We start from the raw sequence: 13,311 nt of genomic DNA, 5'->3' as shown, positions 1-13,311 counted from the left end.
AATGAGAGTATTATAACATTTTGTACAATAATAACGATTGATTTATCGAAGTTCCCGGATAGCTCAGTGGATAGAGCAATCGCCGGCTCTAGCAATCTAGTTTTTCTCATTTTCTAGATGCAATATTATTAAATGTTAAATACACTTAACTTTAAGAAATATAATTAAGAACTAATATCTAACTTCAACGCAGCGAGTGCCGATAAGGCCATTCTGCATATAACATTGATATGTATAATACTTTAAAAGCTCCTTTTATATATGTTTATTGCTTATATAAGAAAATGTATTATTGAGAAAAAAAAAGAAACATAGTCTCGTTAAAAAAAATATCAATCGCCGGCTAACGTCTAATTTTCGATGGTTCGAGCCTAGCCCGAGTCAAACTTTTCGGCCTGAAAATTCGGTTTTCAATTTTCGCAAGAAATCGAATGGTCGAATTGTGTCTCTAAAGAAATTCCATGACGTCAATCCTTCTGATTTTCCTGAAGATGGTCTGGTAGTTAGGTCATTGAGAATAACTCTGGTCAAGTTTTAGTAAATTCGGAAGGGATATTTCCCAGTACTGCAGCGAATATGGCCTAACTTGTACTAGCTAATGCTATCCGTCGATGATCGTGAAGAATAGTGGCACCAAATCCTATGTTATAAGATATAGGAACTTTTTTGCCTCCAAACTTAAAAAAGTACCAATCTGAGCCGGTGTTGAGCACGCGATTGTCTTACTGTTATTTTAATTGGACTACTTTGTTCGTATAAGAAGCATCATAACGTTCATGTATAACGTTGAGTATTATATATGCACTGTTTATTTGTGGTATACCTATAGATGAAAAATGTCTCTGTACTTTTTCTCCCCTTTTCATTTCAATTTCGACGCGCGAGCTCCGAGACATTATAGAATTTTTTACCGAAATAAATATTACCAGGTAGAGCTAGCTGAGCTACCGGAGTGTATACGTTAAATCGGCATCGAATATATAATTGCGTTTAGGTTCGTAAATCTTTCAGATTGCGATAACAGCTCGTTTGAATTTTTTGCCTATTTATCAAAAAAACTACTCCTGACGTCTGATCGTAAACAAACAGAGCGGACTTCAAGGGTTTTTGTAGCAGACAGTTGACAATTTGTTCTTGGCAATTGACAGCCAACGTTTTTGTTTTGAATTTATTATTGCCTAAATCGACTAATTAGTGAACGCTAGTAAAACTTATCCTAGAAATTAGCATCTAAATAGCAATAAAACGTAGAGCATTATGTGATATGGCCATAAACTATTCAAAAAAACTCTACTACAATACTTAAGTTACAATAGAATAGATAGTTTAGATAGCTCTAATATGTACCAGGAATTTTTTGTCGGACAAAATCTAGCCACAAAATGTTAAGCTATCTTACCAGGGTTTTAATGATTTTCATATCTTCTACTGTATAATTTTTAATGCATTAAACAATTTAATTTTACTCTTAATACAAAAAACATTGCAAAAAAGTGACTTGTTATGAATATTGATGCTTTTTTATAAAATCGATATTTTTCATTTAAATAAATGGCTTTGCCCTTGGCCAACATTACATTCCTATAACTACCCCTGGTTACAGATAACATCGTCTTCAGCCTTGCCGACACAGTTGCCACCTCTCCAGGTGCTGACGTTGCAGCGCGCACTCAGCCGCGGAACTTTTTATTTGGACGCAGTCTAAAAATAGGCACGTACACTTGTGCGTGCTGCTTTAAACTAAACAGAATGTGTTTAACGCCATGCGCGTTTGTCTCGATTCGCAATATTCTTTTTTTTTTCTTTTTTTGCACGCATTCTATCGTCGATAACGCAGAAGATAGTATCGGAATACGCCTAATCTTATCGAGCACGGCGAACGCATACTGCGACACACAGTTTTGCAAAGTTTTGCGCAACACGCCCTTTTCCTCGAAGCGTGTTTTACATGAACAAGCGTCGAAATAAAATGTGCTTTTCAAGGAAACATGTGTATGATGTACTTGAACGCGCGTGATGAGGTGTAATTCATAATCTAACGTGTTTGTGATAGCGGTCAGTTGTCTGCTTGACTTGGTTCGCGACAGTTCTCCGTCCACCTGATTAGGAAATCTCCACGCCAGTAGCGAGTGTTGAATAGTCGGCAGGACGAATTTTCATCAATTAAATCGTGAGTAATATTGTCAAGTAATAATCGTTAATAAGTTTCAAATATTTCAACTTTATTCCAGTACAGAAATTGAGACAGAAAAATGTCCGGCGAGGCGGCGCACATTCGCGAGCTGGAGTCGGTGCTGCGAAAGGGTCTGGGCAATCACGAGCTGCAGCTCGTCGAGTACAGCTGCAGGCCGCTGATGCCTCTCGGCGAGAACTACGCGAGCGTCGTGCTGAAGGTCGACGCGACGATTCGTCCCCGCGAGAACGCCAAAACCGAGTCGCTTCATCTGGTGGCCAAGACGGTCAACGCCACGGACAAGACTGTGGTCACCTGGTCGGAGCTGCTGCCCAAGGAGGTCTTCGCTTACAAGCGAGTCCTGCCGGCCTACAGGCAGCTCGAGCGCGAAGCGGGTGTGGCGGAGAGCGACTTGATCGACGTCGCGCCGGCTTACTACGGCTCGCGGATGTCGCTGGACCCGAGACAGCCCGATCTCGCGGACGACGACTCGCTGCTTCTCGTGGAAAATCTCTGCACGAGAGGATACTACAATTGCAACAAAGCCGAAGGTTACAAAGAGCTTTTTTTTCGACGTCAAGTCGCTTTTTTCGAACGAAATCATAAAATTACTTTTGATATATTCGCACGCACAGGCACCGACGCGGAGCACGCCGTCAAAGCTATGACGGAGTTGGCGAGATTCCACGCGATCGGCATAGCGATGAAACAAAAGAAGCCGGACTTGTTTCGAGAGATCGTCGAGCGGTCGCGCAAAGCCGGAATCGACTGGGGCCAGATGGACGAGGCCTATCGGATCTTGCTGGACGATTTCCGCACGCAGCTGCACGACGAGCTCAAGGCCAACCTAGCCGTGATCGAGGAACGCATAGCTTTCTCGATGGGTGGCAAGGCCTACAGCGAGGAACCCAGCGAGCCCTGGGCTACGATCTGCCACGGCGATTTCTGGCTCAACAACATGCTGTTCCACAAGGACGAGGCCACGGGCCAGGTCGACGCGGTCAAGTTCATCGACTATCAGATCTATCCGTACGCGAGTCCGCTCAAGGACGTGGCCTTCTTCGTCAACTCCTGCCTGAACGAGGAGGCGTACGAGCGCGACACCGACGAGATCGTCGACGCCTACTACAGCCAGTTCGTCAAGTGGCTGCAGCGGCTGAGATGCAACGTCGGGCCCTACACGCGGGACGCCTTCGACGAGGAGCTGAGACGGCAGGCCTTGAGGGAGTTTCCGCTGTGCGCCGTGGCGGTCAAGTTCTTCGACAAGTCGATCGCCAAGCCCAAGGGCGAGGCCCAGGAGACCAGTACCGATCTCATGCAGCGGATCATCGGCAGCAAGTTGAACGAGCGCTGCGTCGAGCGCATCCTGAGACTGTACCGATTCTACGTGAGCAAGGGATGGTTCAGACGATAGATAATAATGAGAGATAGCAGCAGTGACGATACAAGGTTATGAAAATTCCATTCGCGTGTGCATCACGACGCATTTATTAACAAAGAGAGGGAAATGTGTGTTTTTTTCTGTACGATGCGAATCGCAGCTACTACATACGCGCAACAATGTCGCGCGCAGGCATTATATAATCAACAATCTCGATGAGCTAAAGCGACGGCGACGGCATCGACGGCGTATTGCCAATTCTCAAAGTATTATTTTAGAGAAAAGATAAAGCGATGGTCGTAAACCGCCGCTCGTCGCAGCCAAGTTATTGTATTTATAAATTCAGATCAGATATGTATGTGTGTGACGCGCGCACACAGTGCGAATAAAACTTTTGTGCTCGTTGCTCGTTCGAGTAGTAAGGCGAGTTACATTGCTTGCTCGATCAGACGCGCAGGCAATTTTCTTGCATTACGCGACGAAAGCGCAGACGCTGCATTTATTAAATTTTTTTCATCGTTCCTTAACATTATCCCAACACTATAAGATTTATTACTCGATACATTTAATCGAGAAACGATAAGCAATAAAGTACATTTGTTAAAACGTCAAGACTTGTGCTCTATGATCGACGAGCGCGAGCTTCGAAATCTCTCGAGGTTATACGTAGTTATCTCTCGTCACTGCAGAGATGTATGACTCGTAACGAGCGAGCGGGGCGCGTTAAACGAGGAGCCCAGTGAGCAGTCGGCAATTATAACTCGTGCGTTTGAACTGACAGCGCGACGTGCCGCGCTATTGAAAGAGAGAGAGAGACGAACGAGCTATTTTATAACGCGTGCAAATCTGCATCGAGCGCGCTAGCCTTATCTCTCTGTCTCTCACTTTGCTCGCGACCTAGCAGCAGCTACGGCATTTTACATTTTATATAAAGTAATAATAATATCGAAGGCGGGAATTCGAGGCAATATCGAAGATCATGCAAGACTATGATAATATGTAATCATTTGCCTCGCGAGCGCGAGCTACATTATTGCAACTTCGCGGCTCACTGCTGCTGCTGCCGCTGCTCTTGCAGTTCCGTCGGGCACGTCGTCGTCGACTCGTAGATGTTACGTAAAACTGCGTCGTGTTCCCAATCAGTAGCAGTAAGTAGCTGCACAACAATCGTAGAGTGACAAAGGTACTGGCGAACAACAATGACCGGCGACTGCGGACGATTCGTCGAGTCGACGTTGACGAGGGATCAGCTGCCGAAACAAGCCCCGAAGCAGCAGCCGAAACAACAACAACAGCAACAACAAAGAATCGACGTTCGCTACCTCGAGTCGCTGCTCAGGCAGTGCCTCGACAGCGAGTCGCTCGTGCTGCTCGACCGGAAGATCTCGAGCCTCGTGCCGATCGACGAGAGCTACGGAAGTCTCGTGCTGCAGATCGAGGCCAAGGTGCGCAATTTCGACGAGAGCCAAAGCGAGACTGTGCTGCACCTCGTAGCCAAGACACTGAACAAGTCCGATCGGCCCTACTTCGACTTCGCCCGATGCATGAAGAAGGAGGCCTACGTGTATCACGAGCTCATGCCGGTCTATCGCCAATTGGAGCGCCAGATGGACGTGCCCGAGGACGAGCTGATCGATATACTGCCGCGCTATGTGGGCCATCGATTCAGCCTCGGGGATCGATTGAGCAGCGACCGAGTCGACGATGACGCCGTGCTGCTCATGGAGAACCTCTGCCTCAAGGGCTTCTACACGTGCGATCGAATTCTAGGTGAGCCGTTAGACGCGCAATAAAGCTTGTGGCACCATATACTGTATACATTTTTACGCGAGCTTTTAAATTTCGCAGGCATGGACAAAGCTCACGCCGGCAAAGCTTTGGAGGCGCTGGCGCGCTACCACGCGCTCGGCATCGCGTTGAAGCAGAGGCGGCCGGATTACTTCGAGTCGCGGGTCGTGGCGCACGCGCGCATCAACAGCCGCGACTACTCCCAGATAGACGAGGGTCTCGACAGTATTTTACGGATGTTCCACGACGCCGAGCTGGATTATCGGAGCCTACTGGAGCGCCAGTTGCCAACGATACTGGAACGCTTCGAGGCTTACCGGGGCGGAAAAACGAACGCGGCGAGGCCGAGGGAGCCCTGGGCCACCGTCACGCACGGCGACTTCTGGCTGAAAAACGTGCTCTACCGCAAAGACGATAAGGGCGCCATCAATGACGTGAAGCTGATCGATTACCAGGCCTATCTGTTCAATAGCCCGTTGAAAGATTTGCCGCACTTTCTCTACATGGGCTTGGACGATCGGGCGAGGGAGCGCGACTTCGACGCCCTCGTAGACCTCTATTACGACGAATTCTTGAAGAATTTGAAGAGGCTGGAGATCGACGCGAGTCCCTTTACGAGGCCGGCCTTCGACGAGGAGCTGAAGAGACAGGCGCTCGACGAGATGCCGATGATGATACTGGTCTTCAAGTTTTACGTGCACGACTTGAAGGGCAAATACGAGAACAGCTCGGAACTCATGCTCAATGTTTTTCGCAGCGACTGCTGCAGGAAGCCGGCCTTTCGCGAGCGGCTGCTGCACATCGTGCGCTTCTACGAGGATCGAGGTTGGCTGTGATGACGATGATGATGATGATGATATAATACTAGCCCGAAGTTCGGTGTACATAATATGTGTGAATTCATTTTTATACGGGGTTTCTCTCGGATTCGAGAAAAAAATAATTGAGCACGGCTACTTTTACATTTTTAACTTTTTTTTTTATATTTATTTACATGGTCATATATTCGATGTTATTATATATAATATTGATTTACTACATGAACAATTTGCTCACCGAGAAATTTTTTCTTATTTTTTTTTGTCTTTCATTGAACAAGCAAAAACTTATAACTCAATTTATATAATGTTCGTCGATATATATATTTTTTTCTCAGTGTTACAAAATATATATATATATTTATATTTATAATATAGATTCTCATCTTTTAACCTGTACATTTTTTCCAAAGTTTTTTTTCATTTATATCCGTCTACTTTGATTCGAGGCTGAATTACAATATATATTGGGATTTTTGCAGCTACGAAAAATCATAATAAAAAAAATTCACTTTTATACAAACAAATATATATACGCTATATACTTAATTGTATACAAAATATAATCGATACTTTTACAAAGCCATTTTTAAGTGGATAAATACGCGCACAATTTTATAAAAATTATGCCTGGCCACGATTTACGTTTTTTTACAGTTTCCTCTACGCTCCCGGGCTGACATTCGTCTCTCTAATAAATATATCCATCATAATATCCGTTCGTATTATCATTCGAATATCATGTAGCAATTCTTATTTCATCCTATGTGAATATACATATTTCCCTCAACTGAAACATCAAAGAGCTATATAATATTTGTATCATATGTGATCCTGTAATTTCATTTTTTTTGTATGTTTTTATTTTTCATAAATGTATATCAAGGGTACTTGGAAATATTTGTATGACGTACCCACCGATAAATTATGAAGCTACGCTTAATATTTATATTGTTTAAATATACATAGTACAGTTTCACGTACAACTATAACACTTGACTGTCCAAAAACTCAAATCTGCTGTAAAATTGTATTCTTTAAAATGTGATTTTGTTTTCATCCTTTGCGCATAGATTTATGATGGTCATTCACTGCGCATCTGTGATGTATTTCCCTCTTTTTGAAAATTCTCAAGTCAAGGATATAGTTTTTATGCATGTTATTAATTTATCCGTCCGGAACAGCACACTTAAAGCGATCGATAAAGAAAATTATCACCGAAAAAATCCAGAACATTTTATTTAAACTCAACAAGATCATTCGCTCAATCGTCCCACGATTCATTAACACTTTATAACTATAAAATTTTCCATAACGATTATAATAGTGGTTACAATTATTGATCAATCTCTTCTTAGGTTTTAAATGCTTTTTGTTGTTTGTGCACACATACGTTAGCGTACTTTGATTGCACTACATTTATAGACACATTACTTAAAGGATTTTTTTATTACCATTAGGCGTTTTGCTGTTAGCGAATTATTTGTATCGCAGTATGCTAAATACGTTACACGAGAGTAGTCCTTACGCTTACATTTAAAAATGATCCATTTCCGTGATAAAAACATAAGGACTAAACAGTTTGACATATTCGTAAAGCTGTTAGGAGTTTTATATGAATTAAAATAAAATGAATAGAAATTTACAACTATAGTTATAAGACATTCTGATAATATGTTCGAAAACGCACATGATTTTAGTAAATATTAATTAAAAATTCAACCAACTCGTTTCAAAATGTTATGAAAGATAAGTTTAATTAGGTAAAACATCATTAAAATTACAAACTGATACAACATTTTTACAATTAAAAAATAGATTAATAAATCAATCGGAACAAATTTTAAAAACCACAAGAAAAAATCTACATAACATGATTCAGTCGAAAATTCGATTAGGTGTTTAAAACATGAGAGACTATGCAACAATAGATGGATTCTTAATCTCAGTCCCCCGTGACTACTTCACTGATACATGTAGTATTTGTAAAGATCGTCTTCATCTACATTTTTAGATACTCATTAAGTATTCAATATTATCTTACAATCAAAAGTTCATTTCAATAATTAAGACGAGTTCAAGCGCATCCGAAATATTCCAGTCAAATCACGAGCTTAACGATATGAGGGAAACTTTTACACACAAAACTTCATAAAATTCAACATGCGTATCATTCATACACGAAAAACAATATACCATCCATAATATACCTAAAATGTGTATCTTTTGTTTAATATTAGCAATATTGTCGCTTGTTGATGTTGATAAACTGAAATTCCTCATACGCACATTCACAAATAATTTCATATTTTCATAGATATATAATATTTATATTCTTTTCCATATAGTTAACGTTCGCTAACGTCGCACACTATTTATATATAATACTTCAACAAAGAATATCTCGCTCAGTGATGTCTTTATTTATTTTACCCGTCCATGATAACACTTTTCAAATGTTTTTTTTTCAACTTTTTAATGCTCGTACGTTATATTTATTTGTTATTCATTAATGTAACCATTATGTTTAGCAATATGATATATTATCGATAATTATTATTAATATTGTATGACTTAACTAAGAGGAAAAAAATAAACATTAAAAATTAAAGCGAATAATGTACAACTGAACGGACGCCGATACCACTGTCTCTGCAGTACTTTGCATTCTCGTTTCGTAACCACACATATTACACGTTTTATAGAGCAAGAAAAAAAAGAAGATATCCGTGCAATCACTGTAAAGATTTTCATACAACTGAAACGGTTTCTTTCGTCTCCTTATTACTCTCTATCATCTAAAATGCAGCTGACGTGAAGAAACAACAAGGTCTTAGCATCCCTCGATGAAAGATGGTCCGATGCTCTGTATATATATATTGTATTAGGACGCGTTGCGAGTAAGAGGTAGATATAGCCACGGGCATTGAACATCTCTGATAATATATTGGATAACATTACAGAGTATTTACAAGAATCGGTGCTTTAATTCCTGAACTCGATTTACTTCCAGTTGAATTCCTGCAAAAATATTAACAGATTAAGTATTTGCCATCGTACAGTGATCATGAATATGATGAAATTAGGATAACAAAATTGTCGTGTTAGTTTGAATTCATATATGTACAAATTTGACCACTTTTTTTACAAACACGGTCAAATTTTGCCGTCAGCGTTTGTAAAGTTAATCACAATCGAAATTATTCGCTTACTTATTATTATTTTTTAAAAGGTGTTGCATACGGTTAGTCAGTGATTTTAGTATCGTGAGAGAGATAGATATAGATGTTATTGATAAGGCAAAAATTAGCCTATATATTTATATGTACATTAAATATCATTCGAACTCGACTACTTTCTATTATGCAGCAGCAATTTACAAGTGTTCAAAATTGTCATTCGAACGGTGCAGATACATGTTTATAAATAATATATGAAAACATGATATCGAAAAATCAAAATGAGATTCGAGTTGTTTTTTTTTTGTTGTTGCTTTGCTTTTGTGTTTTTTTTATACCTAGCCAGCTCACAGAGCACCGAACGGATCCAGTTGAACCTGGTTGTTCTGGGGCGGCTGCTGAGCCTGGGGTTGCTGCTGTATGGGCTGCTGCATCGGTACCTGGCCCGGCATCATCATCGGCGCGGTCGCTGGTGCCATGGGCCGGACACCCGCCGGCGCCTGAGGCATCCCCTGGGGCATTGCCTGCATCGGCATGCCTTGTATACCCTAGATATGTACAGATATACACCAACCAATCACCAATAGAAACTACTTTTTAAGCCTGACTTTTTTGTTCTTTTCAAGACCCTTGATTCATTTTTATTTTATGTAATATGTGAAAATTAAAGTTCGACAGAAGAGAAGACTTACGGATCTTACGTTGAATAAGTGAGAGTGTTTTCACGATTTTTTCGGAAAATTTTCGTGACAGAGAATCATCGTCTTTACATATTAATCAATCTGTATGTAAATTTATGTAAAAGCAAGCCAAGAATAACAATGCAATATATACTTCGTACGGAATTATAAAGAAGCTGTCTAATTTTAATATCAATGATTTAAGTCACGGAGAATGCAAACTTGATTTGATTTTTTTACAATTATTTTAGGTAATCAATCGCACCTGCAATCTCATGTGACCTATATAATAAATTAGCTAAAAATTTAATTATTGAATTAGTGCTCGTAGTTATAATGTTAGTGCTAATATGTAATAAAAGTGCAAGCGGCGCACAAGTTGAAAAATTAATATTTAAAAAAAAAGTACAACTTAATTTGATTTCAACTTGTCCGGCGCTTTCGATCGTGCAAATTCAGCGAATTATTAATTGAGCAGTATAAAAATAGGCTTCGGACGGGGCCAGGGAAGTGAACACATATAGTAAATATATATAGAGAGAAAGAAAAAAGGTTTCTCGTAGCGGGGAAATTGATAAAAACTCACCAGCGGTTGACTTGGGAAGCCCATAGTCGTGGCAGCGGGCATTTGCGTCATTCCTTGTCCCTGTAACAGCCGGTAACATGCCGTATGCTCTATGCATGCAAATATTCGCTAATTTTACACGTTACTGGAGATTGAATTTTTTTTCCTCCCCTCTTTCATCTTACTCAAATGAATTTTTCGTCGACTCACATTCGTATACATTCGTATAATATATTCGTATGATATGAAATCTCCAATAACGTGGTTGGAACGGAAATTATTTGGTATAGCGATTTGATAAAAAAATGCCAAGAAGCTCGTTAGAAAGGTCAGTATGTAACGGTAATATGTAAGTAACATTAATAACTTTTTAAAGGCCTGAACAAATGATAAAAAAATCTATATGAAAATATAGCAGCGAAAAATGTATAGCTATAATAAAAACCATCTAAAGACTAAGCAAAAATCCGCATCGTCTATCGGCTCCTTTCTAAAATACATATGGACATTGTGCATTATGCGATAATAAAAAATTTGAACATCAATATAATAATATTATATGAGAAAACGTGCTTTAAAAATTCTTGGCTTATTCAATCAAAGCTTGGTTATTATTAGTAACCTAAAGGCATTCGGCGCCCTTATACGAACGAAAACTCACCATAGGACGATAACCAGCTCCGGTCGTCGCGGCCATCGGTTGCGGAGTCCATCCACCGGCTGGTCCACCAGCTTTGGCGGTATTTTTTGGTGAGTTCCATTGCATGCCCCTTTAAAAAAGTCAATAACTCAATTGTTCTTGAAGAATCATCAACGTAAAAAAAAAGTCGCCTACTTGACTTGCTGTTGGGCGCTCTTGTTGATGGTCAGATTTTCAGCTAGACTGGCAAGGCTGCTGTCGAGGTCGCCGGTGAGGACCTTGCCCGGTGCGCCTGCCACGCCCCCGGCGTTATTGGCCAACTGACCAGCTACGGCTGAAACGTGACTAGCTGCAGACACGACTGAACTCAGGGGTATGAGGATCGGACCATAACCGTCAATACCTATTGTTTGTTTTTTAGCGATGGTTGTGGGTGTCGAGGAGATACATGTAACGTACAGTGCGGAAAAAGAAAAAAAGAAACGAAACAAGCGTGAAACCAATAAACTAAATCGTAAAATTGTGCAGAGGGGAGATTGTGAGGGGGTTTACAACGGGATCGAGATACAACATAAATATAATAATATATACATCATGTATGTGCAGAAAAACATAATACTATATCATACAAAAGCAAAATATTATAAGCACGCAGAGAGAGCTGAGCTGTCAAGTCGGTTGTTATGTTGTGCAGAGAAAGCCACACGTTAAAGCAAAGCCGTAAGCTTGTAAAAACCAAAAACTAAAAAGATAGAGAAAGCGTTCTAAAGCGATTTGTTCTGTGCTAGTGGTAGATAATCAACGAAACAAAAACAAAAATCTTAATCTGTCTCGTGGGTCATGCGTAGTTAATGGGGAGTTCACAGGAGGGTTTTAGGTAATTTTCTCTTTTTTGTTACACGCTAACGATTTTTTTTATCTCAGCGTCATTTTTTATAACGTATACAGTTAACGATTTTTATCTCGTTTTGGCACTCGCTGCGTTAGCTGCGTAGTTAAATGAATGAGTTTATTTTTACTGGTGACTCGTCATGCGGTCTACAATTTGATTTAGCAAATGCGTATTTTAATGGAAAAATGGATGATCATACGGTGCAATCCTTCAAAAGTAATCGTGTGTTCTATCATTTGAATGAGAGAGGTAACAAATTATATTGATAATTCAGTGGTAATAGTCGTCACTAATACGGTGCTAAGCTGGTCGGTTATCAATATTTTAAATTTCTCCTTTTTCATACTTTTTTTGGATCGGACGTTCATTTTCTTTTTTTGCGTTCGTCTTTCGTCGGAGCCAGTAAATAATATTGCTAATATAAAAAAAATTAGACGATAACATAAAATCACTTATTCCTATTTTATCATACCAAAGAAAAAATGTAACACGATAAGATAATCGATCTCTGTAGTTCGCCACAAATAGTTCTCATCTGGATAATTGAATGACAGTTTTCTGATGAATGAAAAGTTATGCTTGATTATGATAACGCTTATAAACTATTTTAAGCGAACTAAGCGCAAATTTCAATCGATATAGTTAATTCAACGTTGCTCTACAGCATGATATCATTATTTCGGCAGACAGTCGAATCCATTCTCTCGATAGATATAGATATTTGAAAATTTACTACAATATAAAGACTCATGCAACAATATTACGAATGAAAGAAAAAAAACTTATTGCGCGTCTCGAGTGTTTTGTGACTCGTTAATGAAATTTCGTAAATAGAGATTTTTGAGTAATACACAAAAATTAGTTCATGAACAAAGATAATTTAAGAATATATATATCAGCTTAATCGACAACAGCAATAACTACCCACAAAATTATAATCTCACTCTCACGACAATCGCACTCTAGAACGAATTGTCACATTTTATATAGTAATTAAAAAAGAACAGATAAAATCGAGAAACGATCGTATACTGAATATTGGAAAGAAAGTTTAGCAAAATGAACAACTTATCAACGTAAACGATATGTAATGAAAGTAATATGTAAAAATTCCAACGCAATTCGTTGAATGAAAATTGAAAAAAAAAATATTAAAAAATTAAAAAGTTTCTTTGAAAAAAAATGAAATATTAAC

General features: G+C 39.6%; 2 protein-coding genes across 22 annotated transcripts in view; one reads left to right on the top strand and one right to left on the bottom strand.

The window, feature by feature from the left end:
• The first annotated feature begins 1,739 nt into the window (after positions 1 to 1,739).
• LOC106652979 lies at positions 1,740 to 6,208 on the top strand. Its single transcript, XM_023460622.1, has 6 exons — positions 1,740 to 2,170; positions 2,232 to 2,724; positions 2,809 to 3,574; positions 3,781 to 3,820; positions 4,736 to 5,324; positions 5,403 to 6,208. Exons 2-6 carry the CDS (start codon positions 2,253 to 2,255, stop codon positions 6,176 to 6,178), a joined length of 2,643 nt encoding a protein of 880 aa, XP_023316390.1. The 5' UTR covers positions 1,740 to 2,170; positions 2,232 to 2,252; the 3' UTR covers positions 6,179 to 6,208.
• A 365-nt stretch (positions 6,209 to 6,573) lies between these two features.
• Positions 6,574 to 13,311, bottom strand: part of LOC106653167 (phosphatidylinositol-binding clathrin assembly protein LAP) — a 42,939-nt gene continuing 36,201 nt past the window's right edge. For 17 of the 21 annotated variants that reach the window (XM_014372470.2, XM_023460650.1, XM_014372472.2 and 14 more), the window contains 5 exons: positions 11,420 to 11,627; positions 11,246 to 11,354; positions 10,606 to 10,665; positions 9,678 to 9,887; positions 6,574 to 9,181 (listed from right to left, as the gene is read on the bottom strand). In XM_014372470.2, the coding sequence (XP_014227956.1) occupies positions 9,687 to 9,887; positions 10,606 to 10,665; positions 11,246 to 11,354; positions 11,420 to 11,627 (578 nt within the window). In that variant the 3' untranslated portion in view covers positions 6,574 to 9,181; positions 9,678 to 9,686. The remainder of the gene's footprint in view (positions 9,182 to 9,677; positions 9,888 to 10,605; positions 10,666 to 11,245; positions 11,355 to 11,419; positions 11,628 to 13,311) is intronic. The other 4 variants (XM_023460661.1, XM_023460666.1, XM_023460662.1 and 1 more) reach the window with 3 other exon arrangements.

The sequence above is a fragment of the Trichogramma pretiosum genome, unplaced genomic scaffold (genome assembly GCF_000599845.2).
Source record: "Trichogramma pretiosum strain Unisexual culture from Peru unplaced genomic scaffold, Tpre_2.0 scaffold30, whole genome shotgun sequence".
NCBI classification, from domain to species: domain Eukaryota; kingdom Metazoa; phylum Arthropoda; class Insecta; order Hymenoptera; family Trichogrammatidae; genus Trichogramma; species Trichogramma pretiosum.
The sequence above is the reverse complement of the archived record's forward strand: the minus strand, read 5'-3'. Positions and strand labels throughout refer to the sequence as shown.

Excerpts from the sequence above, each read along its gene's own strand:
- LOC106652979 (XM_023460622.1), top strand. The coding sequence starts at position 2,253 with ATGTCCGGCGAGGCGGCGCACATTCGCGAGCTGGAGTCGGTGCTGCGA. Across the intron at positions 2,725-2,808 it reads CAATTGCAACAAAGCCGAAG|GCACCGACGCGGAGCACGCC; the intron begins GTTACAAAGAGC and ends TCGCACGCACAG. Across the intron at positions 3,575-3,780 it reads TTCTACGTGAGCAAGGGATG|CGACGGCGACGGCATCGACG; the intron begins GTTCAGACGATA and ends GATGAGCTAAAG.